Source organism: Poecilia formosa, unplaced genomic scaffold (genome assembly GCF_000485575.1).
Source record: "Poecilia formosa unplaced genomic scaffold, Poecilia_formosa-5.1.2 Scaffold25, whole genome shotgun sequence".
Lineage (NCBI taxonomy): Eukaryota > Metazoa > Chordata > Actinopteri > Cyprinodontiformes > Poeciliidae > Poecilia > Poecilia formosa.
The window spans coordinates 3,540,423-3,566,309 of NW_006799964.1; the positions used below are offsets into that span (position 1 = coordinate 3,540,423).

Genomic DNA, 25,887 nt, shown 5'->3' on the forward strand with positions numbered 1-25,887 from the left:
AATTACTTCTTAATTTATATAGTGCTTTTCTAGTCGCACTGACCGCTCAATGCACTTTACACACTCACTCAGTGGCACTCAATTGTGCACCGATTTATGCTCCCATTATGAAGATTGGTAGGCAACTTGGGGTTAAGTACTTCACCCAGGGGCACCTCGACATGTGGTCGGAGGAAACTGGAACTGAAATGCCCTTCCTATTGAGCTGCAGTTGCCCCAATAGTAGTGTACATGATAATGGATGATGAGGGCAATTTTTATATATACCCTACTTGCCCATTCTTAGTTGGTATAAGGTTGCATTTTACAGATGTCAGAACTTGAATGTCTTTGTTGTTGGTTATTAATACTACCATGTACATTATTTAACACACAATGGCTAATATGTTTTTCACAAGTGATTATTTTAGTAAGTCAGTTTGCAAGCTCATCCTTGATGTGTTAAGAATGAGGATGTGTTAAGGATGACACCATATGGCTCACACAGCGATATATGGTCTTTAGTTAAACGGATAATAATATATACAATAATTCCATGTGGGAGGTGATTTTGTAGGCAACATTCAGCAAAGTTCCAGAATTGTATCTTCTACCACAACTGCATGACACACAGTGTCTTTTAAAAGACATTGCAGAAAGATGCTCAAATCATTGGTAGCAGTGGTGTCCCAGAGTTGTGCATAGCTGCTGATCAAATTACATACTATTGTGAGTTGCACAGATGCACAAGACTTTAATAATGATATTGAGCAGCATCCAGTGGCACAAGTATCAGGTTTTACTCCATTGTTAGTCCTTTGCATTTTGGGTTATGCTTCACCCTGATGTGGAGGACAAATCAAAGGAAAACTATATTTAAAGTAAAATTTCTTCCTCCATACTTTTTTTTTGTCTGTAGAAATGTTATTGAACTCATTGTTTTCCACTACAGGTAGATTAATATATCTTGTTGTTCTTCCCACTCCAGCCTGAATACTTTATGCAAGTAATTTATCAGTATTGACTTCATCTGTCTGTTGTGATATTAGTAATGGCTAATAAATGGAAGCAGCTTCATGCTTGAAATATGTACCCAACTTTGGAAAATCTCATGAGAAGCAGAATAACATTAGCTTTTTTGTCTCTGTCAGAAGCCACACACAAAGCAGATCTTTCTTTCTTTCTTTTTCTTTTTCTTTTTTTTTCTTTTTGGCCGCCTCGCTCGCCTAATGCACATTTGTTGCTGTTAGCAGAACAATCCCAGCTGCTCCGCTGTTTGCTGTTCTTGGCCCATTGGGTGATGGCTGTTAGAGGCTTTAATACAACATGTTTGTTCTGATCTTCACATTTTTTTTTATATTCACATCACACAACAACAACAGAATGTAAACATCAGCAGTAGGAAATTTAGTTTTAACGATTTTGCATTGATTATCAGCATCAAAGCAGTGTGAACCAAACTTCTGCTCCTGCAAAGTTTGTGGAGCTTAATTTCTTCTCTGCTCACATTTCGCCTATGACAAGTGTGATTCTGTGTCCTTGGCCAAGGATATCCTTGAAGCCCTATTGATTTTTATCCTCCTCATCACGTCAAGTTGTGAATCAATTCATGGGACGTTTTGTGATATTTGTTGATCTTTCTAGTCCTCACCTATCGCCATCAACAATCAATAAATATAAAAACTCAAGTCAGTTCACTGTTTTCTCATTGAATGAAGAAGAGCTTCTTTTATGAAGTCCATTCCACCTAAACTGCTGTATATTGCACTAAAGCAAGTCTTGGACACCTTGCCAAAATGACTGTTTCGCTGAACCTTTTTCTAATAAGCTACCAGAATTGCGGAGGTAGTGAAATTTAAAGGTGATGCAAAACAGCATTTTGGTAATTTGATGAAGGTTACGGCATTTAAATAAATGGCTATATGACCTTCACTGTTTCTCTGCAGCTTTGTGGAGAAATGAGTCATGGGCTTGTTGGCTTTCCTTCCCCATTAAGAGACAGACAAAACACCGTGACATATTTTAACAGGTTTGTGTTTACATGTAGATGTGACTGCAAGTGCAGTTCAAAACACCATTTAGCTATACATCTCTTATGTTAGCAGGCTGATTGATATTCTGTTTCTATTTGGCTAATGCAAAGTGCATTGCACAATATGAATAATTTTCTATACCTTCCTGTATTTCTACTCCATAACAACTGGTATTTACAGATTTAAGGAAAATGTTAAATGCCTTATCTTGCAAACAGTGTGTGACTTTTAATATAACATTACTTGTGGATGTAAGAGAGATACACACGTCACTAGACCGGTATGGTAAGGAAAACCTACAGCTCAGTGTTAATTACATAGATGTTAGACAGTCTAACATGAACAAGACAAAATTAAACTCCAAGAATATTCAATGCCAATGTCAAGGTATACTAATAGACTAATATTTTGCAAAATTGTGGTTTTGAGGTTGAAAGTGACTTATATCATACATTTATCATACGTTAAAGTAATTTCAAAACCACAGGAAATGCTGAAGTGACTGGATAATTTTGTGTGGCATAGAGTAACACAGCATTGTCCTTCCCCCACATGTTTCTGTTCACTGGTAGTAGGCTACTTGAAAGGCAGCTTCTATATTTTCTCTTAAAACATGAACATCTGTAGTGTGGAAACTAAAGGAAAACTCCCCATCACTTTTATTAAGGCAACACTGTTACTTAATATAGTAAGTAACAGTGCAGAAATTATCCCAGTACCGAGGCACTGGTACAACTGTAGTTTGTACCTCCCCAAACTACAGTTGGGGAGGTACAGGGGCCATTTCTGTCGGTGCATTGTGTTCAAACAAACTAACAATGAATATCATTTAAGTTGACGAGGCAGGAAATAGTTTGACAGAAGTTCTAGTCTAAGAGATGTTGGCTTTGAAGGTAAATTATACTTTTGCACTGTCGATGTAATTTTTATTTCAAAGCTACATATTTGAAGGAGAGCCTTTTATATTTGACATTTGTGGACAGATTTTTGTTGGCATCTAGAGGATAATCCCTGCATGCCTTTCCATTGCATTGTTATTATGGATCTCCCAAAGGTAAATTACCTTCTGCAAAAGTGCCACAGTGTCAAAATTTACGACCAATCAGTAAAAAACAGAAATTGTTTAAGTTTCTTTATGAACATTAAATCTTACATAATGAGTACGTAGCTGCAGGCAGTACGAGTGCCTTAGCTGACACCTGTTTGATTGTTTTGCTTGGTATGCCAGTGATAGTTGATCGTGATCGTTGTATCTGAGAAAACACTGAATGCACAAACTCCTTGTGAAGTATACTTAACTACAATCTCATACTAATCTAATAAAAATTGTATTGGTATGTATGCAGTACATGTACATGACCTTCCTATGACTGAAGGTCATAGGAACATGACCTTCCTTCATAGGAAGGAAGGTCATGTTACCTTTTTACAGTAACAAGAAAGAGCTTTTTGTGTCACCTTCACAGCCTGTGGGATACAGATGGAGTGTTTCATCATTCCACTGTCAGAGTAGAAGACTGAAAAAACACTTTGGCATTTTGACATTGCCTTTTGCAACTTGACCTTTGTGTGGCAGAGACGGCCGCTCTCCTGGGTGACCAGTGCATGCTGCAAAATTAGTCCGTATTGGCTCTCTTCATCATTTCATTACATCTAGAAATTGACACTGGATTGACTTACTTTTTGTTTCTTGTTTCATATTGCAAACATAAAGCACAGTAATTGAGTTTCGAATGTTTGCAATGGGGAAAATTAAATTGAAAGTGAAGGGAGGGAAAACCGTCACATTGACCTTTTAAATTCATTCAATTACAAAGGCTGCAGTTTCTGTAGGTTTTTAAATGAGCCAAATCTGTTGAAAGACCCAGACTGAAAATAGAAAAAAAAGTTTTTTTTTTTCTTTTTTTTTTTTTTTTTTTCTAGACATTTTGGCTTGCAGCTTAGCACACGGTTATCAGTTTTTTTTATTTTTCTGATTGAAAATAAAGTCCCATTAAATCAAATACTCAGACATGTCAGTTGCTTTTCAAATGCACAAACTACATTTTGCCCTAATGTAAAGATAAATATTCTAAACACTTTCTGTGCTGAGACCATATTTTGAATTTAAGCATACATTGAAATTAATAAAAGTAGTTCTCCATTCCCATGTTGTCAGGCAAGTCCGATAATCAGAATGCTTTTATTTTTTTACTTAAAACCATTCTGAAGTAATGCTGGATGGATTCTTGCTCTCTACTCTACCAGTGCATCCTCCAAAGCTGAGCAAAATATTCAGAAGTAAAGGTCATATTATGTAAAGATTATGTAGAATTTGGGGTTTTTCTTCCCGTTTAGTTCATATTTTGTCCATGGATTGTGCATGCGTTTCCCCAGAGTGATGAGCAGGGATTCTGACAGCTTTGTGAAGTTATGTGGGAGGACAGGTATGGTGTAGATGAGTCATGTCTGACCTGTGACTGATGGACAGAAACCCCTGTCAGGTACTCACCTCCGTCTACTTTCCCATTCTTTTGCTTCCATTATACCACACTGTGCTAAAATTAACACTACCAACTGCAGCCTCCACAGCTGCATCAGGTACTACAATAAGTATTGCTCATTTTCAATATAAGACTATCAATGTAAAATCCGGCACAGTAATCTCATCAATGCAGCCTTGAAGACCTGTCATTGTGTAATAAATTGACTGCAGAAGGCTGTGAGGGGACATCTTGTCTTTTGTGTAGCAGAGACCAAAACTGAAGGGGGCAGGGGTTAAAATTTATTACATTGACTCATTAGAGTGCTCTGGTTATTTTTATAGAGCAAATTTAGCAACGTGGTGCCACCAGTAGGTTCATTGTGGACTCTCATTTACTGAGGATACAAATTGAAACCCACTAGTGTGTTTCAATTTGTTTGTTTTAGCACACTGTGGTATAATGGAAGCAACCAATTTTAACCCTCCTTCCCTTTTTCTTCGTTTTTCCCATTTTTTCTTTTTTATCTAAAAGACAAGCCGCATTTCTCAGACGTAATAAAAAATTTAAAAACTGTCTTTTTAGTCAGACATTCGGGTTATAAATTTGAATTTACGCTGCAAGCCTCAAGTTTAATTGCATTACTGTACAGTGTTTCTGTAACACATTTCATTCATCAAATGATGTTGAAATAAGAAACCAACATGTTAAGAACAATCAATTCTAAAAATTCTCAAAGTAAATCCCATGACATGTTTAGTAGACAGCTATTTGATATAAAATGTAAAACTGCGCAAACACCAAAATAAGACATGCAAAGGGAACAAAGATACATTTATAGAAAAGGTATGTAGACGCCAAGTAAAATAAATATATGTGCATAAAAATAAAACCAAAGTAGAGATGTTTGACCAAAAGCCAGGCTAAACTGCTTTAAAAGAATGGACAGAAATAAGATATTGGCTTGTATTAATGATAGCACTATGTGAGTATTATAGTTTTAACATCTATTATTATTAACAAGATCAGAATGCACCACAAATCCAACTTATTTTTCAGTTTTCTTTTGGAGTAAATCCTTAACTCCTCTATGACATCACTAATAGGTCAAAACATTCCTAAGTTATTCTAAATTTGGTCCTTTGAGGACCCAGCATCACAAAAAAGACCATTTTGCTTTGTAGAGATTATTGGGTATTGCATCCTGTTAAATAAATAAAAATGAATTTCACAACTGTGTTTGGTTTATTGTTGGTGATAATTGTTGATGGGTATTGTAACTTTTAGATTTTAAAATCTTTTTACAAGTAAAAAAAAAAGGTTTATCCTAACCATATCCAGCATAAACCAGCAATAAACTGACAAACACGCTTGTTATCTAGGAGCAATGAGTCATGCTGCTGTGTAGACTCTCCTGGATAGCCTAGTGTCTGGTTTCTTTACTCTGTTGATATTTGACAAGAGACCCAACAAGAGTGTTGTCTCCCATCAGTTATCTTTTCATTTTTCAGTCAATTCGTTCCTCTATCCCATCATTTCTGTCGAGGTGGTCCCTTGACACATTTTCTGCTTCAGAATTTAAAAGGGCAGATACTCTTGGACACTCGCCCAAAACAACTGTTGAGAAAAAAATAAACATCACTACTTGACATGCAGTGTAGAGAGATTTAATTCCTATCACACACCAGGCCCAGATGGGCATCTAAAGCCCTCTGGTTTCCAGGACTATTTCCTTTGCACAGTATTTTTTTTTTTTTCTTTTTTTTTTCTGTTGTAAGTGTCCCTCCTGCTCCTGCTGCCTTAATGTAATGCCTTCATTTTAAATTCTATTTTTTATTTATTTTATTTTATTTTTTTTTTACCTTTTCTACATCACCATATTCTCCTTTGTTGTCTTCTAGATGATACTATGTGTAAAGAAATATTCTGTTGGCATCAGGTTTCTGTATAATACTGTACATATAACTTTTTGAGTTGAATTTTGTGATATACATAGTTAATATGTGTAATTGGCTTCTTCAGAGTACACCTTCTCTCTTTTTTTAAAACAATATACTATGTGTGGATTAGTTATTTACAGTCAATCCCAAAATCACTTTTGGTAGACCATGAAACAAGCTATTTTCATAATAACTGACATGACATATATAGTGAGGATGCTCTTTTATTTAAAAAAAAAAAAAAAAAGTTTTTATGTTCTCTTTAAATATTATTAAAATAACCTCTGTTCATATAATTTAATAACATCCATGCTATACGTAACTATCCAATACAACAAATGTTGATCTTTCTGATAAATTATAAACTAGAAGTGAGCTCATGGTATTCCCCCCTTTTCCAGGTACAAGCTGATACGAAGACGAGTCATCTGGCTAATAGGGCAATGGATCTCTGTCAAATTCAAATCTGACCTTCGACCTTTGCTCTACGAGGTGATCTTAAGCCTCATGCAGGATCCAGACCTAGTGGTAAGCAAACTGCACACACACCTTGGCTTGACTTCTAGAAAACGATGCGCTTATAATGAATGGAATTGAAAATGGATTTGTTATACAAGTTATGAGATTGTCCAACATTTGTTTCTGATACAGACAAAGTGATTTAAACATTTGTCTGTGATTATTATTTTAAAGTTGACGTTATACATGGACTTTGTTTAGACCTCTAGACTTAGACCTGGCAAAACCTTTTGGACCATAAAGTCTAGAATAAACGTTTCTGGTGTAAGACATGCAAAAACACCAGCATTAGTAAATTTGAAACAAAGATGACTGCATTTGATTTCATATGAATCAGTTTCATTTAATTTTTTTTTTTTTTTCATTTAATCTGTTGCACAGGATCAGATTAGGACATTCCTACTTTTGGCTGAGCCTCAACTGTTTGTACTTCATATCGCTTCATGTTTCTGCACATGCTGGCAGCTTTCCAGAAGCACATCTGGTCTAAAATGATTTTTGTTTCTTTACTAATTTAAAGTTTTGTGAAAATGAAGTGATTAGTTAAAAAGCAAAAGCTTCTGTTTCCAAATTCCCATCAGCCTATTGTGGGAAAAGTGTTATTATTTCATTGTTAGCCTCACCACAAATTGCATTTTGCCACTATTGAATTTCATGAGCAGAGAGCTTGATTGATGACTTATTTTTAAATGGTTTATAGGATAGGATGTCAATGATTCTTTGTGGGGTTCAGATTGAAGTTGAAGGAAATCAAGTTGTCTGTCTTCTTGAACCACTTTGTTGAAAATCCCTGTCTAATTCTATCTCTTACTTCATTATTTGAAGGAAGAACCGTTGAAATGCATAATTATTTGGATTCCCTTTGCTGCGCACAATACAGTATAATGTGATAATAATGAAATTTTCTTTGCCTAAGGCAAAGAATGCGGTGCAGGTATCTATTGACAGTGGTTTGTCTGCTTGTCAGCAAGACAACAGAACAGCCACCAGGTGGAATTTTATAATGCTCTGCAAATGGGGGGGGGGAAACATTAAATTTTGATGTGCAACTGACATCAAGGTAGAGTACGTGTAGACAGCTGTATGTTTGCAGCCCAGCCAGATGACAAAATTCAGGAAACGGGAAGGAGAGATGGGCAATGGACAAATATAATGCATTTTATTTACACAGACTGTTAACTTTAAACTGACTTAAAGATATTCTTTGTCTCAAAACTTGGCCTGATGTTAAGATTTCAACATAATTATGATAACACACACAAGACTGAGGCATCTTTACAAATAAGCTCTGATTCTTTTATTGAAGTGGAGCAAAGCATAATTACTTGACGTTTTGTTCTGTTCTGATCCGAATTGCATGGCTTCTGTGGTGATGGGAGATTTCTCATGTTCAATCATTTAGCAATCTTATGAAACAACAAAACATTGCTGATTTACAATTTTAAAACAGCAGTGTGTGACACAATGTAGTTTTATCTTAGATAGATACCATTTGTTGTTATTGACATAGCACAACACATTCAGGTTATAATGGTGTCTATAGGCTTTATTTCTTGTTTTTATTTTACTTAAATACAATTATTAGACTAAATAGCTAATAAGTGTGACGAGTTTTTACTCTATGACAAACTCATAACTGGTTATCTGTTGAATCCAGTCAGGAAGTGAGTCAGCTGCTTTACCAACCTGATGCTAGTAGTTTGCCAGTTGTGTTTTTAAAACGGCTAAACCTTGATAAGTGACATGGGTACCTGAAGGTGCTATGAAATTATGGTGAAAATTCAGTAAATATTTCTATTTAGCAACCACCTTCCTGCTTTCACAGATTTTGCCCCACTAAAAAAAATAAAAATCCCATTAATTTGACATCAAATTAATGGGATTTTTAACCTAGCAGTCCATGTATCACTGGTGGTTTAAGGGAGCAGGAAAATAAATTGCTGCACTTGGTTCATTGTACATCACCTGGACAGTTTTGAAACATTTATACAAGGTAAGATAAAGTTACAGTTTTGAAACCAAGTTTGTAAAAGCTTTATTTCCAGAAACCAATCCATTATCATCAGGCATCTTTCTTTGTGAATTGTCACTGAAATGCACAAGGGAATTAGTGTTTCTTTCAAGGCCTGGAAGTGATAGTCATAGTTTGCATTCCATAGGTAGAATTAAAGCTGCAAAATAAAATTTTCTGTGGATTAATTTAAAAGTAGTAGGATGCTAAGATTAACCTGTTGCTTATCTCCTCTTCAGGTGGCAGAGGAAAATCTTGTTTTTGTGTCAAAGGCAGCACACAGTTCTTGCCAGTACCAATGTTGTTTCTGTGTTGATTCTGTTGTTCAAACTTTGTGTATTTAAATACACCAAACAGTCTACACCTACTTCTCTTAAAGAGAATGAGTGAGCAGTTAAAATTTTAAATAATATATATGATCTTGTATACATTGTTCATTTTGAGCAATTGTGTACAAATACGTTCTGCCTCGAGTTCTTTGATTTTTCAATTAAATTTTTACTCCTCATAAATACTGGACACATTTAGAGACGGACAATGATTTGCAGTTATAGTATACTTCATTTACCACCATTATGTCCTTCAGTGAAGCTTAATGGATATGAAGATTACTCATGCTGCAAATTGCCTTAAGGTTTATGATTGTAATTATGCCTCTGAGTTTCAGTGCTCCTTTTTTCCACACAGTCTTACTCTTGCATCACCAGTGAGCTGACCAATCGTGTGGTCTTTGATCAATATTCCTGGGGCCACTTTGATACTCTTGGTTATAATGAATTATTGATTGTAAACTTTTAATGATGGTAATGGGTAAAGCTACAATGTATCAGTCAGTCCAGTTAGTTTTGAAGATATATATTTACTTTGATACTTGTTGCTTTGAAACTAAGAGATTTTATTCCTACTAAGATTTTGTTCCAAGTGAAGGGCGTAATTTAAGAACTGTAAAGCTGGGATAAAAGCTAAAATCGTTTTTTTTTTTCGCCTTTACCCCAGCAGTAGCCTTTAATGTCTCATCTCAGGAAGCTTTCTCCTGCATCTTATTCATAAAGAGCAAATTGTTACTTATTGCCTTCATAGCCATAACACAGCTGAGCTAAGACTTGATAGGCCGGTTCACACTCTTCTTCTCTTGCCGCCTTGAAAAATCAGCTGCCATATATAGCTTGAGGTGGAAGAACGTTTATTAGGAGATGAATCAAAACTTAACTTCCTTCTGGGCTGCGGTCCTGATTGCTTTGAAGTGATTATGTCCTTTTCTTTAAGCTTGAGGACATTTGACTATATGTATTAGAAAGATGCTACAACTGCAAAGATGACAGCCATGCTTTGCAGAATAAGTCTTTCACTGGGCTGTTTTCAAGTTTTTGGTCAGTTTTCTTCTGTTTCAGTTTGCTTTGTTGACTGAGCAATTTTGAGTTAACTTTTATTTGTGCAGTTTTGAAACTCAAGATAGCCTCAATGGCCTCACAGAGATTAGAATTCAACATTCAGATATAGTAAGGTAATCAAAAAATAAATGCATAAATAAAATGAGTCTGAAAATGTTGAACGTTATTAAAGAAACCTTGGATAAAAGAAATGTGAATCATTAAAATCCAAAATAAAATTTCTTTTGAAAACTGAGCTGTTTCTTTTTCTAATTTTCGCTGGTGTTTCACTATGGGACGATCCAATGACATCATGTCTGTTTATGATGGTCAGTGGCTCCTCCCACATCCAATATCTTGGCCAGTCTACCTCTCTCAACTCATTCATGTTTTCTTCCCAGGTGAAGTCTACAGCAAAACTCCCTCAGCATATTCGGGCTAGCTTGACTCTGCTGAGCTCATACTGATAGTTAAACATGGAGTTGGTCAAGTGATCAGTCGGGCGGATCAGTACTTACTGATTTACATTTGGCCAACTTAACCCGGATAGCTTTTTTTCCCCCCTTTATAATTAAAATGATCAGTTACAGTGATCTGTAGACTTGCATACAATAAATCTTTATTCAGTTTCTTTGTGATTTACAGTTAAACCGAACACGGATGCTTACATTCTTCTGAAACTTTTTAGCAACAGGTCAGTGCCTTGGAGTTTTGTACATTTTATCAAAAGATTTTGGTGAAGGCTATTAGATCAAGTCCTGGGAGTCATAGCAGATACCATCTGCAGCAGGATTAGCAAGTGACTCAGCCCAGTAAAGAAGAAGACTTATCACTTTCATCAGTTCTGGGGAATAGCTAACATCAGCTGCCAGGACCAACTGTTCTGACCTGCTGGCAATTGCACAAAGACTGATGGTATGTGTAGCTGGAAAACTAGAAACAAATGACAATCTCTGCAGACCTCACTGACGCCGATGTGTTGAGAGGCATGATTGATGCAAGTAAAACAATGGATCATGTTCTTTACTGTGGATGTAGCTGAAGCCATGTTGTTGAAATTGCTTTTCCATTTTCCTTAAATGTTGATGTAGAACGTTTGTGTTGTCAGGCAGAAATGCAAGGTTTTGTGATATTGCTAAAGAAACTTGGGTAGATAAATGAATACAAATGTTCTATGCCATTGGGTTTGGGTGTGATCAGTTACACAGTAGTTACATTTTGAGCAAAATTGCAAAGCCAAGGTAACTTTTTTTTTAACACATTGTATATAAAAATATTTATCCACAGGACTGCTTCCACTGTGATTCAAAAATCATATTCTCTGTCACACCCACAGAGACATGAATTATTTGCTTGAAAGGATCTGCAGTAATTGAGTTCTCACCTCCTTACCTTTTTCTGTTCTCATTTACCTCCTTTAATCTCTTCTGCCATCTGATTTCTCTCCTTGGTGGATGTTTCCAGCCCCTACTGAGACTCTGCTAGGTTATACTGGTAATATATAGTATTACCAGTATAAAAGATGCCACATCTTTTAAAACAAATTATTTAGCTAGGAATTTTATTTCCAAAAGTTTAAAATAAATTGGTATGGGCTTTTGTGTGTAGCTGTCTGAGTTTCAATGTTTCACAGTAATAACAATAGCTTCAGCTTTATCCAATTAAAATTACAGTCAGTAATTTAGCAAAAAAGTAAATTTTCACAGTTGAGATTTTTTTCTTTCATTTATGTTTTTAATGGTTTTGGGGGAATGAATAAATATAATTTTTTAGAAAACATTCAGGTTTTTGAAAGTTGTTTACAAAAGATGCATAGCCTTTAGAACTCATTTTAAAAGAGGCGATAAATCAGGGCAATTGGATTTTCTTCATTCCTTTATTCATATTCTGGTTGCATTCTTTTATGCAGCTGTTTCATATTTGTTGGCTATGAAATGTCTGACGGGGACATAATATTCTTAGCTTTATTCACCTGAAACTTCTATAAACTTAGCTTATTTTCCATTTTTGTGCAGCTTTCAATATAAAAAAAATGTGTACTAACAAAGTGGCACTGTTGAATATTCCTTTTTTTAAATTAGTTCTTTTTTCTCTCTCCCTCACAGGTGCGGATTGAAACAGCAACAACACTAAAGCTGAATATCCTCCCCATGTCAAAACTTTCCAACAAATGAAGTTTTCATTCTGATATATTTTATTTTTGAAGACTTGTTGCATCTCTGCAGAGCAAATAAAAAGTTGTTTTGGTCTCAGTCTGTCCAATGCAGTAAAGTTATATCCATAACTCAGGATCACCTGTTGATGATTTTGAGTTTCGGACAGAACAATTCCTCCCTGTGAGTATAATATCTGAATTAACTGTTAAGAAATATATTTTTAAATTCACTAATAAATGAAGCTTATTTTGTTGGTTTGTCATAAGTAGTCTCGAATGTCTTGCATCTTCTGTCTCTGTTTTAGTACCTGGAGTCCATCTTTGGGCTGCTCTTCCAGCTTTTGCAGCAGGTGACAGAGTGTGACACTAAGATGCAGGTTCTCCATGTTATCTCCTGCGTCATAGAGAGAGTCAACACTCAGGTAAGATTTGACGAAGCTTTTGGATTGTTGTTCCACTTGCAGTTTTATAAACTGGTAACCCTCAGTAATATAGAAAACCATTAAAACATTAATTTTGTTAACTGCTTTCAATTAGAATGAATGGAAAAGTTACACAGAGTGATAACTTGTTTATTGAACTTGTAGCTTATGAAAACAGAAAATCCATTTTCTTGGCACATTGGACTGTTTCATAGGACCAACAGAATTGGTCTGTTTACCCTGCTGTATCCATGCATATGTGAATGGAAAGTTGAGAGAAAAGTAAAAGTATGGTAGAAAAAAATTGGTTAAGTAAGTGTTTAAAAGACAGTCACAAGTTTTGAACTGCATTGGTCAGCAAACAACCCCACGGAACATTGTCAGGGAACATTGTCAAGGAGAATATGAGAGACACCCGAGGCACAATGTAGACGAGCTGAAAGCTGCTATTAAAGCTGTGTTAGCTTCCCTGACACCTCAGAAGTGCCTCAGGCTGCATTGATGCAGCAATTCAAGCAAAACATTATCCAGAAAAAGTACCGACTGCATATACTGCACAGTATATGGACATATTTTTCCGTGGGCTGAGATTTCTAAAAAAAAAAAAAAAAAAAAAATCCTCTTTTGATCTAATGTCCTGGGAACTTTAATTTAATTAAAGCTGTAAGAGGTAATCATCAAAATTATAAGCTGTAAATAAAATCTACCACTCTGTACCTAATTCGTTTATATTATGAGCTTTTCTTCTACATTGTATCACTGAAACCTTGCAATGGTATTTAAATTTATTGGCACTTGTACATGTCTCAAGTGTGACAAATGAAGTTGTGGTGAGCATAAAGGTGCCCTTCTGCAAGGGAGAAATTTAGTTACTCTTCGATGAATAACTGTACAAGCTGGAGTTATTGACCTGTACTCTGAGGGGAACAAGCGACACCAAGATACAAAACATTTGTCACCTTCTGCAACCCCCGGACCAGGCCAACAAAACAAAAATACGGCTATACAGTTAGACAGACATGCATAATTTCTCAGTGATATTTTCAGTACGACTTAGCCCGATTCTTTTTAAATCACAAGCCCCAGGCAGCGCTTGTTCTTATGTCTGCTCTCATTTACCATGAGGGTACAGTCATCTCTCTGCGCTCCTTTTATGGTCATGTGGGTGCCATTTTTTCTGAGCATCAATTTAATCCATTTAACTGTCAGTCCTAAAAATAATGACCATCCTCTGGATCCCCTACTGTTTTTCTTTGATATATATATATATATTTTTAAGATGCATTCTAAGTACCTTTGCCTACATGATTCCTTGACTTAAATCTGTCAAATTTATTACTTTGATCCTGGTGAACTGTCAGTTTGGTTACGTCTTCACCAGTCATTGGCATTGGCTAAACTATCGGAGTCGGTTGAAGTCCCATTAATATTCTAGATCCTCTCACAGGGGATTTCGAACCCACAAAGAGTGGCAGCAGTTGAAGGAAAAAAAAAAAACCTCGGCAATGAAACCATGAGTGCGGCTTGAGTTGAAATGAACACGATGACAGATATGAGATTTAGCTCCTTTTTCACTGTCAATCTCACAAATGTCACCCTAGGCTGGTTAGTGGGTCTGATTTTCCTCACTTTTTATCTCTCTCCTCGGGGCTGTATGTCGTGTTTTTGTATTTACTGTTCCCTCCGCTCCTAACCCGCTTCTTACTAAGGTGTAATTGAGCAAAAAAGAAATAAAAAATCCCAGTGTTGGGTTTGCACCTCGGCAACACAGCCACTAAAGAGGATATGAAATGTTAGGAAAAAGTCAAAGTAAAAATGGACATGACCTTTCTTTCAGGTCCTAAATTCAGTTCTACCATAAGATTTATGAGGAGAATTTCCATCAAGATTTGGTTTACATTTTACAAGATTTTACATAAACAGTCAACATTTCCCTTTTTTGTTTAGCTACAAGATAAAGGAGAACAACGCGCTAACGAAAATGCAGATTGAAGTTAGTTGGAAGACACTTTCAGATGTGTTTAATATTCCCATTATTTTACTGTCTTAAGTTGCTTTACTTTTGGTTCTTTTAGTTTTCAAATATTTCCGTTTACAGTGAGACTCGAGCAAGCATGTGGCAGCTTTTTGTATCAAGGTTTAGATTTTATTGAAAGGCCAGAGAAAGTGGTGGAGTGACTGAAGTTTTCTCAAACAATTGTGACTAATGAAACACTGCCATTGTCCAACATGCTGCTGCACACTATTGGTCAGATGTATTAAACACGGCTAGTAAAATCTTCCCGTGATTATAATGAAGAAAAATTCAGAAAAAACACAGTTATGGTGTGACAACTAAAGCAGGACAGGCATCACGTTTATTTAGGTATTTATTTTTATTTAGACAGTTATTTATATTCTACTTAGTAAGCAAGCTTAAGACTTAATTCAGAGGATCGTGTATACTTTTTCTTCAATGTGTCAAAATCAAGCAGCAGAAGGGTTCTGAAAGAAAACGGATCGAGCTTGTCAATATTCTACTTTTTGAAAATTTCTGACCGTCTTTGCATTTGTCACTTTTCTACTTTTTTGTATCAAGTTATTAAAGCGAAGTGCACTTTTTTTAATAAAGTCAAACACTCTGCAGCCTTTTGTTTTGCAATAAAAATGAGACATGAAGATGCACTTGCAAAACAACAGCAGATAAAGGAAGCTGACTTGGCTTTTAAACCACCGGGATTAGGCTAGAGTAGTCATGAATAGCTGCTCCTGTATGGCTTTTCTGTTTAAAAATAAGAGTCACAATTGAGTTGGTTTGAACATGTGCCGAGAAGAGATACGGTCTGCGTGTGAGAGAAGGATGCAGAAGACTGAGCTGCCCGGCAGATAGGAGAAGGGCAAAGAAAAGATTAATGGATGTAGTGAGGGAGGACATGCCTGGCATGACAGGTAGACACGTGGGACTGGAGGAGATGGAAACATGATCTTCTTGGGTGAAAAGAAGAGATTAGCTACATTTTGTATTTAAACTGCTGTGGATCTACAGATTCTGCTGACGCTGTCAGAGGATTTTAGGATTTATGTGTGTAAGAAAAATATACATATATATGAATCGTATATCAAAAAGAATGTCAACTCTTTTATTATCACAGTTTCATAGGCTAGTGTTGAATCAATATGTACTTATAAGAAGGAAGTTGATTCCTGAACAAGTGAGAGCTTTCTTTGTCACATTTTTGATTGCTAACCTATTACGTACTTAGTGTGTGACAGGTGTTCTCTGCAGGCAGGTCGTCTCACCTCAATAAGTTGACTTTTCAAGATGAAGTTTTGAGTATTCTTTGGTGAAAACAAAGAATACCCACAACCACACACTTTAATTTGAAGTGTATGGCTGTACATGTTGCATTAAATCCAGTACAAAACATTTAGCTTTATTTCTGCTATCACAGATGCTGTTTTTGCAATGTGCAATAACCCACCCGTTTCCTAGAAGTAATGACCGAAAGAGGCTGATTGGTCCATCTGGTGTTTTGCTCAGAGAATTTTCCTTGTTGTTTACTGACAATGGTTCCCCCTGAGAATTATGCCCTGCTTTGTCAGCGCTGCACTTTGCTGTCTGGAGGCCATTCTTTGTTGCTACTGAGTCTTTTTCAGGTTTCCTTTGGACTTTTTGATTTCTTGTTATAAAAACGTGAAGATGAAAAAGTCTATTTTTAGTGATCACACTGACCTTTAGAAAGTCGTGAAAATGCCACCAGTTTTATTCTAAAAGCTGAACCTGCTCGTTATTTTCTATGCAGTTGAATTAATGACGTGTTTGTAGTTACCCTGACCATTCAGATCAAATTCCTCACTCACATTCTATCAAATATATTTGTCATTCCCTGTGAATTTTCACAGTGATGTTTACATTTCGATTCCCTCATCTCTTGTTTTTCTCTCCAGATCCGACCGTATGTAGGCTGCTTGGTTCAGTACCTGCCCCTGCTCTGGAAACAGTCTGAAGAACACAACATGCTTCGATGTGCCATACTGACGACACTAATCCACCTGGTGCAGGTACAGAGCTTCGCCATGCATTTCGTGCTTTAGTATTTTCTGCATGCGCATGTTCTGTCAAGCACAAATACCAGGCCGTCTGTTGTGATCTATGGTTATGTTTAGTACATCTGACACTTTCATGACTTTTCCTTTTCTGGCTGCTGGCCTACATTATGCACATTTCAGGAATTCTGATTTCTTATAATCATGCATATGATGTTTTTTTTTTTCCCCTCCTCCTACTTTAAAACTCTTACAGAAACTCAGAGGGTTCATAATACTTTGGTAAAATGTATAATATGCCTGCTTCTGGCAGTGCAGCGCATCATCTTGCAAGACATTTTTTATGATTTGTCATTTCTGATAATTTGCTGCAACATCACTTGAGTTTGACATGGAAGTAATGAGAAAAAATAGCTCCTTCCTTGAGCTTTGTTACCCACAGGAATGAAGTTGCCCGCCTTAGTCCTCAATATGCTTTGGACCCCTGTGTGGCTCGGCTGCATTACTTCATAGTGGCAGATGATTATGACAAGCTCCCATTGAGAGTAAAACAAGAACACATCTGGCAAACTAAGTGAAACTCGTGAGGTTGAACAAATGAGTTTGGAGTTGCTTGACGGCATCGGGTTACGCAGGGCCGTGCAAAAACTGTTCATGCCAGTTGAGCCTTTGTACCTTTTGTTCAAGTGAGTAGCTTTTGCGTATTTTTGGGAGGGAGGAGGTTTTATGATAGATAACCACAAAGTTGTGCAACTCTGAGGTTGATTCAAAATTACTTGAATGTGTGTTTAATCCTCTGAAATTAACCTCCGGCCCAGTCTCAACTCCTTTGGAACATGTGGCTTAGGTTTGTTTTTCATCCCTAACCTGTATGGTGTTTTCACTGGTCTTCATATTGCTTTCTATTTATTAATCTTCTCTAACAAATCTCAGAAGTCTTCACAAAACAGCTGGTTCTGTACAGGCACCACTTTGTGTTAGTCTTTCACATAAAATCCAGTAACATACATTGAATTTTTGGGATCCCAAGAGACAAAATGTTGAGACGTTCACGAGACACACGAATACTTTAGCAATGGTGCAACTGTGGACAAAATGCCCATTTTCTCTGTTTGGCTTGACGGACATCGTATGGTCTTAATTTATAAAACAAAAACAAGCAGACCTAATTTAGATTGTATGGCAAAGGTCAAATATAGTTGCATCGCTGTGAAGTATTGGATCAGTGGTCTTGCAGCAAAATGGAAATGAATCTGTTCAGTGTGTTTATTTTGACTATTAAACTTCAGTTCATCTGGCACTGGAACAAACCAATCTTGTCTTCTTATGATCACATGGCATTAAGTCAACTATTAAGCTCATAAAAGCTGCAGTATTGACTCGTTTGTTTTTGATGGATGAATTTTGCCCGTAAGACAAGTTTGCTCCAGCGGGGGATTGAGTGACGCTCTCATTTCTTTTTACACCCACATAAATGCAAGAGGGAGCAAATTAATGTCGTGCCATTATAGAAACACTGTTGACTGTTCTGAAACACTACTCCGGATCCTCTTTCCCTTCACACGGATTAATTCTGCTACTTCAATATCCCCTTTAGCCCCCCATCATGCAACCCAACAAACACGCTCTTGCCAATTCTTCACTGTGACTTCTAGTGTTTTGTTTTAAAATACAAAGTGAAATGAAATGTGAAGGGATTGGATGTATTTAAGAGTCAGTGACAGTGGTTAAGTTTTCATCAACAGAAAGGAGCCTGAGGGCATGTGTGGTAAATATTGAAGATGAGTTTGAATGGACCTGCTATGTTGGTGTGCATAATTCATAAGAACAACTTTGCTATAAATTTAATGCTTTTGCATATATACAGCAGTAGAAACCTGATATTTACACAGTGTATATAAAACATTCCTAAGCTTCCTTTCTCACTATCTGAAATTAAATCAGACTAAGCTTTCCCTTTTTGTTCGGTTAGGATTACATGAAGTAAAAGACAGAATTAGAGAATATAGGAATGTTTTGCATATACTTGGATTAATTTTCAAGCAAGGAATAGTAGTAATCACATGATAATGTCATGACTTTTTAAGCTCCTCTTATTTTTCAACTTTATGGGTAACTGAAGGTTTACCCATTAATAAAGGCAGCTCTTAAATGCACTGGTTTATTGTGAGATGGAAGAATCTAAAAAAAAATCAATAAGAAGATTAGAGACCTCCACAAGTCGAGTTCATTGTTGGGTACAATTTTAAGATGCTTGAAGGTGCCACCTTCATGTCTTCAAACAGTTAAATACAAGTATGAAAATCGTGGAAGTGCCTAGCCAGCATACCACTCAAGAAGGAGATGTTTTCTGATGTGCGTATCAGCCCTAGAACAGAAGCAAAAATCCTTGTGAAGAAAAACTAGCTGAGGTAAATGGTATTTTGCATCTTATATCTTATGTAGTGAAACAATTGGTATCTATTATGGTGAGCATTTCTATTTGTGGATTTTTTTTTTCCTCCATTCTACAGGCATATTTTTATATAGCAATATGGTTTTGACTTCTACAAAAATGCTAATTTCCTACTTAACCACCGATCATCTTAAATGTCATTAAAGTCCAAATGACCAGGAAATGAGCTGTAACTTAGTTCCTGTAGTTGTGCCCCAGTATGTTCTTTTTCCTAAATAGTCAAAGTTAATGGGCTCGCACTGTTTTATAGGGTCATCAAATTGACATATAATGTCCAAACAACTCTTGCTGCCTAAAACAAGCATTGTGCTTCAAAATGAAAGACCTTCAAATTGGAAAAGCTTTTCTTTTTGACAGCTTCTTGCTATTAAAAGTAGGAGTAGTGACACGTGCCTTGCAGCGTGAAAGGTCCCCATTTTGTGCTGCTCATTTTTGTGCGAGGAAAAAATGTAGCGTGGCAGCACGTGGTTTGGAAACAATGTCTAAATCCATTCCACTGCTGTGCTCTCCTCAGATGAGCTGCAAAGAACTTCAATTAAAGCGAAACACAGAAAGCGCGGGAACACTTTGAAGCATCCATGTCTTGCTGTCACTGTTTGGCATTGATTCCTGTATCTTTTTGTTCTTTCAGGGCCTTGGGGCAGAGAGTAAGAACCTTTACCCTTTCCTTCTTCCTGTCATCCAACTGAGCACCGACGTTTCTCAGCCGCCTCACGTCTATCTGCTAGAGGACGGACTGGAGCTTTGGTATGGATAAACATGCCGTATTCAAACATTTATGAGTCCAGGGAAGAAAACGAGATTCCCTGAGGCTGATCTTTATGAAGTACTTAGTGATCTCATTTCATCCCTTACACACACGCCTACACATGAATACTGTGGCTGTCTTTATTTCTGCCTCTTTTCTCTGTAGTGCCTATCGCCGATGAGTCTTCTTTGTCTTATCATTCCTCGGCCTCATTTACTGGCTAATGTTTGCTGTCCCGTTTAGAGGCCAGTTACAAACAGCTTACAGATAAATGTTGCTTAAAGACCTCGTTGTTGCATCTTGTTTGAATTGGCTCTTTACACTGGCAGAGGTGCCCGATGATCACTTCATTTGTCGAATGTTCATGTTGCCCGCAATCTTCACTTTGTGGCTTTGTTTTGAAAACAAGTAGTTTTAAAGCTTCTTCAGGCTTTAAAACTTCCCCTTTGGAACATGAAAGTTTCTTCCATGTTCTAAAGAATGTACGTCGTCGTTCTCTCATTTTGACTTAGTGCCAGCCGCATATCTCTATCCCATCTTTTATCCTCCCTGATGACCAGCACTGCTCTGTATGCATTTATTTTGTTTACAAAGACAATGTCATTTTCTCATTCTTTTATCTTTCATGGATTATTTCCGTTTGTGTCCTCTTCAGTATCTCTCCTGTTCGTTTCTTATCAGAGCTAATAAAAGTTTGTGAAACTTTCCACAACCTACCAATACCTTTTGAAAAATGTAACATAAATCAAAATCTGTTCACTTATGGTAAATAGTTGCAACAAAATAAAAGTAGTGCAACATAACAAACCAGATGAGTCACTTTTTTGGAAGAAATATTGTCTTTGATTAGCTAATATGTTTAGTAGAGTAATAGAAAACGGCCATGACCTGCATGCTGTTGATTCTGTGTAAATGTGACATATTTTTAATTAAAAAGATGACTGAAGAGGGGAAAATGTTAAACATCGGCTCTTGAGTTAAAATGATCAAACATACTTTGAAATGGAATTCCAAATTAGAAGTACGAAAAGAAAATGGGAAAACAAAATTCAAATTGTTCAAAGATCAAAAATAATTACTAAGCCAATAATGAGTTTCAGGGGGATCAGAAAAGATCTGTTGTTAGCTGCTAGTAGTGCAACAATTTAGAAGGTGGTTGTGTGAGGACTATTGTAAAAACGTCTTATTGGAAAGTGAGACATGGCTTAAAAGGTTACAGTTTGCCACAAAACACACGACTGGGCTAAAAAGAAGTGAAGCAACATGAAAGTAACTGTCTTCTTTTTTGGTCCAGGGGTCACAGACATTTTGTCAGTCAACTCCCAAACACCGATTCAAGCCAGAGTACACTTTGAATCATGGTGGCTCAGGCATTCTAGAATAGGGACATCATACAGTATTCTTTGATGTTAGACCTATTTATTCCAAACCAGGAATTATTGCTCAGTTTAGAGGTCATTTTGCGTTATGGTAGTGGGAATAATCTTGTGATTCCTCTATTTACTGCTACGTTCAAAACTGCCACCTCTATCAAAAGAACCTGCAGTACAACAAGAAATCAGCATAAGCCAGGAAATCCCTGATTGGTTCAATCTTAACTTCACAAAAACATTGATTGTTTAGACACTTGTGATAAGTGTGGGAAAAAAAATGCAACTTTGTAAGAGACAGTTCACAAGATATTATTGGACAACAAAATACATTTTGAGTGAAGAGATTTGAGAACAGGTCTTTTATGTGCAATAATTAGTCAGTTTCTAGGCTCAATAAGTTATATTGATAATCAGAATTGTGAAGAATTGTTTTCTCTATCCTTATTATTGACCGGCCCAAATGTTAACAACATTTCAAATCTCTCTGATCTGAAAAGGCTTGTAGATTTTTTTCATAATTACTTTTGTTTTTCTTCCAATACAATGAAATTAAAAACATCAGGACAATCATGCCAGATTAATATTACATCCCCTCTTCTTCATACTACTTTTTCTTTTCACCTCCTTGCCTATTTATGTTTTTGCCACCCCTTATGATATGCCCTCCTTCTACATTCAGTCTGTAATTTGTCCGTTTGCATTTTTCCGACCTGTTTTCTCTTTGCCACCTCCAATATGTGTCTTCTGCACAATTTTCTCACATCATCTTCCTATTTTCTGTTTTAATATTCCTTATCTGCTTTGTTCCTCTCATGTTTCCCTTTACTCCTTAATGTGTGTTCACCCCATTTCCTCCCTCTCATTGTGTAGGCTGGTGACTTTGGAGAACAGCCCAGCCATCACCCCGGAGCTGCTCAGAATTTTCCAGAACATGTCAGCTTTGTTGGGTGAGCTTACAGAAGATTTCTTTTGTTTTCTAATTTATCCAATTGGGTGTGTGAGGGAGATTTTTTTTGTTCTCAGAATATTATGCATTAACATATAAATTAAATCAGTCAGCAAACGGAGTATAAAAAACTAACAATATTAGAATTTATGTAACTGAATTCTATTTTGGGGGTAATATATGTAGCACAGTTAAAACCAAATATTTACAGGAACTATTAAAATACACATAACCTATTTTTTCTCCCATTTCTGGACATCAAGTCTAATAAAACCTTTTATGGTTTTGTTCAGTTTGAATTGGCATAATTATTTGTGTTGGCCAATGATCATTTTTAATCGTTCTTCAAATTAAGTAGTTGATATGCATTTTTTATATGTATGATTTGTTTAAAATCTTTTCCTAATTTTACATTAGAAAATAGCCTAAAATTAATTTAAACCCTAACCCTAATTGTTTAGAAATATAGTTATAAGTCTTTGAATTTTAATAAAGTTTTAATAATTCTCCCTCTTATTATTTAGGAAATATAATTCATTTTTATTTTCATGATCTTATCTGACCTAAAACAGGAAGTTTAATCTGATTTTCAATACCAGACGGTGTGGAAATAGTAGATGTTCACTTTCGTACGTAAATATCTGATTTCAATTGTATATAATTAAAGATTAATGCTTTTTTTTGTGTAATTCAAAACAAATACTGGACTTATTTTCACAGACAAAGATTCTAACCCATTAAAACGTTCCTATATATTTACACTGTAACTGTTGGGTTAAGCTGAAAAATCTATTGTCATAAACCTAATTATATAATTGTCTTCGTTTGGCTATTACTGCTTTTGAAGATCACATCACTGCCTCAAGGCATCTAAACTTATACTGCAGGTATGAGTGATTGCATTAAGCTGCCTGGATGATTTATCATAAGGACACCACACATGTTGTGCATGTGTCTCTCTGACCTTCAGTGTTATAAGGGACATTAATTTAGTATCAGATTGCAATAAGTCAGACTAATACAACAGCTTTGCTCTAGCATTCTATCACTTACTGTGCGGACTGTATAGACTCCATAGGGCGCAGAGAGCCAAAGGGCTATGGGTCGCAGTAATGGTGGAGGAGGGAATTAAAGAGGATCAAGGAAACGAAGAGGTTGATGGAACATAACAGGAAGGCGGTAGATGAAAACGAATTCAAGTGGCAATGGTTGGAAAATCCGTGAAGAAAAGGGAGAGGTTATACGTAGAGATTGGACATGGATGAATGGTAAGATAAGTACGGCCCTTATCTTCTGCCTTACAGAAACCATTTCATTTTTATTTATTTATTTTCTTTGCAAGCATCACTTTAAGTCAGATTAAAATGTAGAAACGAAAACAGAATTATACACAAGCTTTAAAGTGACAGAAACAACTGTAATTGAGGGATCTTTGCATAAAGGTGTCTATAATTCAATACAGGCTGTACAGGAAGGAAAAATAAAAAGATCTATTTATACTTGAAAGAAGATTTTATATATGTATATAAAAAATAGAAGACACAGTTAGCATTTATATATTCCTCAATCACTGAGAAACTGGGACCTAATTGGCTGTATCTTCACGAGTAATGAAGATGTTTAAAAGATTCGGTGAACATTAATCAGCTGCCACATTAGTCTTTTAAGTGTTTCTGATGATGAAGTGAGAGAGGGTTGACAGTGTAGTTTTAGAAAGAGGTTGTTGAACTTTAAAGATTAAATATTGCACAATAGAGGATGAAGATATCTGCAGATTTTTTTGGCACGAGATTCAGATTTGATTGCTATATTCACCTCGAGGCCATTTTAAAGCTTTAATGTGCTTCAGTGTCCAAGAGTGGTAGCTCTTGTTTACTGATAGATGTGTTCAGTGTTATTAAGAAATACTCTTAGAGATCCAGTGGTGCCACCCAAGTTTAAATATATATTTTTACTCATTTGTCCCTTTGTCCAGATCCACCTGGAAGGTGACCGTTGATTGGAATAAACCTTTTTTTTCCCCCTAATTTGATAAACCAATATCAATTCCCTGCTGGTTACAAACTCGTATCTGATCTTGTTTTGGTCAGTTGGCACACCACACATAAGAGAGGGATTTGAAATGTGTTTGAGGAAGGGGAGAGATGTGAGAAGCTTTTCTTTTTTTTTTTTTTTAGAGGAAACAGCTCTTTTTAATAGGGTGAGACATGCCTCTTTTTATGTTGTTTTAAAGTTGAAAGGAAGAGCAAAATTCTCATCAGATAACAGGAAGGCTGAAAATTGTGTTGAACATATAGAGACACTGTTGTAGCAATGCTAACCGCTTCATGTGCGTGTAACAAGAGTTGTAGGTAAAGTTGGAGGATACATCTGTCATTTTACGGGCCAAAGTTTTACTGAGAAAACACTTGAGCATTTACTGTCCATGACTTTTGTTGTAGGTGGTTGGGTGGATGTTAATGATTCTTTTTGGATAACTTTTAAGCTATAATTAAGTTTACTAGAAAATGCCTAGTTATGGTCTGCCTTCTCTTCATATGGTAAGAATATCAGACTGGAAAAAGAAAATAACACATCTTATGTAAAAAGCAGCAATAGACAAAATATTGTTCTCAGCTTAGAATAGACTGTTTCCTGTTCTTTATGCCATTTTCGTCTAAATACTATGGAAGCAGGCAATTTCAGAAGCCAGTACATAGTGACAGTTCAATTTAAATGTTACTCCAGGGTTCGTGTTGTGAAAGGCTGTTTCAGTATCTACATCCCCTCTACATCCACAAAAGACCCAGTCTTTCATGCATCAGCTGACCAGTTGTCTTGTGTCACAAAGTGAAGTGGGGTACAGAAACATTTGCTTTTTTTTTTTTTTCAAAATCATATTTCGCATTCCTAAAAATATATCTTGTTTACAGAGTTGTTTTCTGCAAACCATTTTCACTGCTTGGAAATTCAGTGCATCCACTGTTGTGAGATATTTATGCTATTTACTTAGGCTAAAACAGTTTCACGGTGTAAAATCAAGCATAAACTTATTTTTGTTGTGTTTATATCTGCTTCTGTTGATTTAGCTAGGCTCCTTTATGATGTTTGTCCTGTGATGTTGGTCCAGGTAATATAAATGCCTCGCTTTGTCACAGCCGAACATGTCTCATCGCTCTCTGGAAGATAGTCATGCTGTAACAACACATCTTTCTGGTTTGAAAAAATAATGTTCTGGCCTGCCAGTTTTATATTAGAACCCATCACTGTCATCCTGGGAGACAATACTCTGAGAATCCAGTGCTGGTGCTCATGCACAACAAGTAGTTTGTGATGGAGCAAAACAAAAGAGTCGATCACTATGAAAGGGAAGGAAAAATGAGACATGGATTTTAACATTTTGGCAAATGACATTCACCCTTTGTGACACATAATAATGGCAGCATCATGCCTTCTTCAGTATGGATTA

The 25,887-nt window shown here is 36.3% G+C and overlaps 1 protein-coding gene across 2 annotated transcripts in view; it reads left to right on the plus strand.

The window, feature by feature from the left end:
- The window catches only part of ipo11 (importin 11), a 105,033-nt gene that overhangs the window by 35,675 nt on the left and 43,471 nt on the right, over window positions 1–25,887 (plus strand). For both annotated transcript variants that reach the window (XM_007548188.2, XM_007548187.2), the window contains 7 exons: window positions 6,816–6,942; window positions 12,420–12,453; window positions 12,610–12,650; window positions 12,775–12,891; window positions 16,819–16,932; window positions 20,004–20,119; window positions 22,364–22,440. In XM_007548188.2, the coding sequence (XP_007548250.1) occupies window positions 6,816–6,942; window positions 12,420–12,453; window positions 12,610–12,650; window positions 12,775–12,891; window positions 16,819–16,932; window positions 20,004–20,119; window positions 22,364–22,440 (626 nt within the window). The remainder of the gene's footprint in view (window positions 1–6,815; window positions 6,943–12,419; window positions 12,454–12,609; window positions 12,651–12,774; window positions 12,892–16,818; window positions 16,933–20,003; window positions 20,120–22,363; window positions 22,441–25,887) is intronic.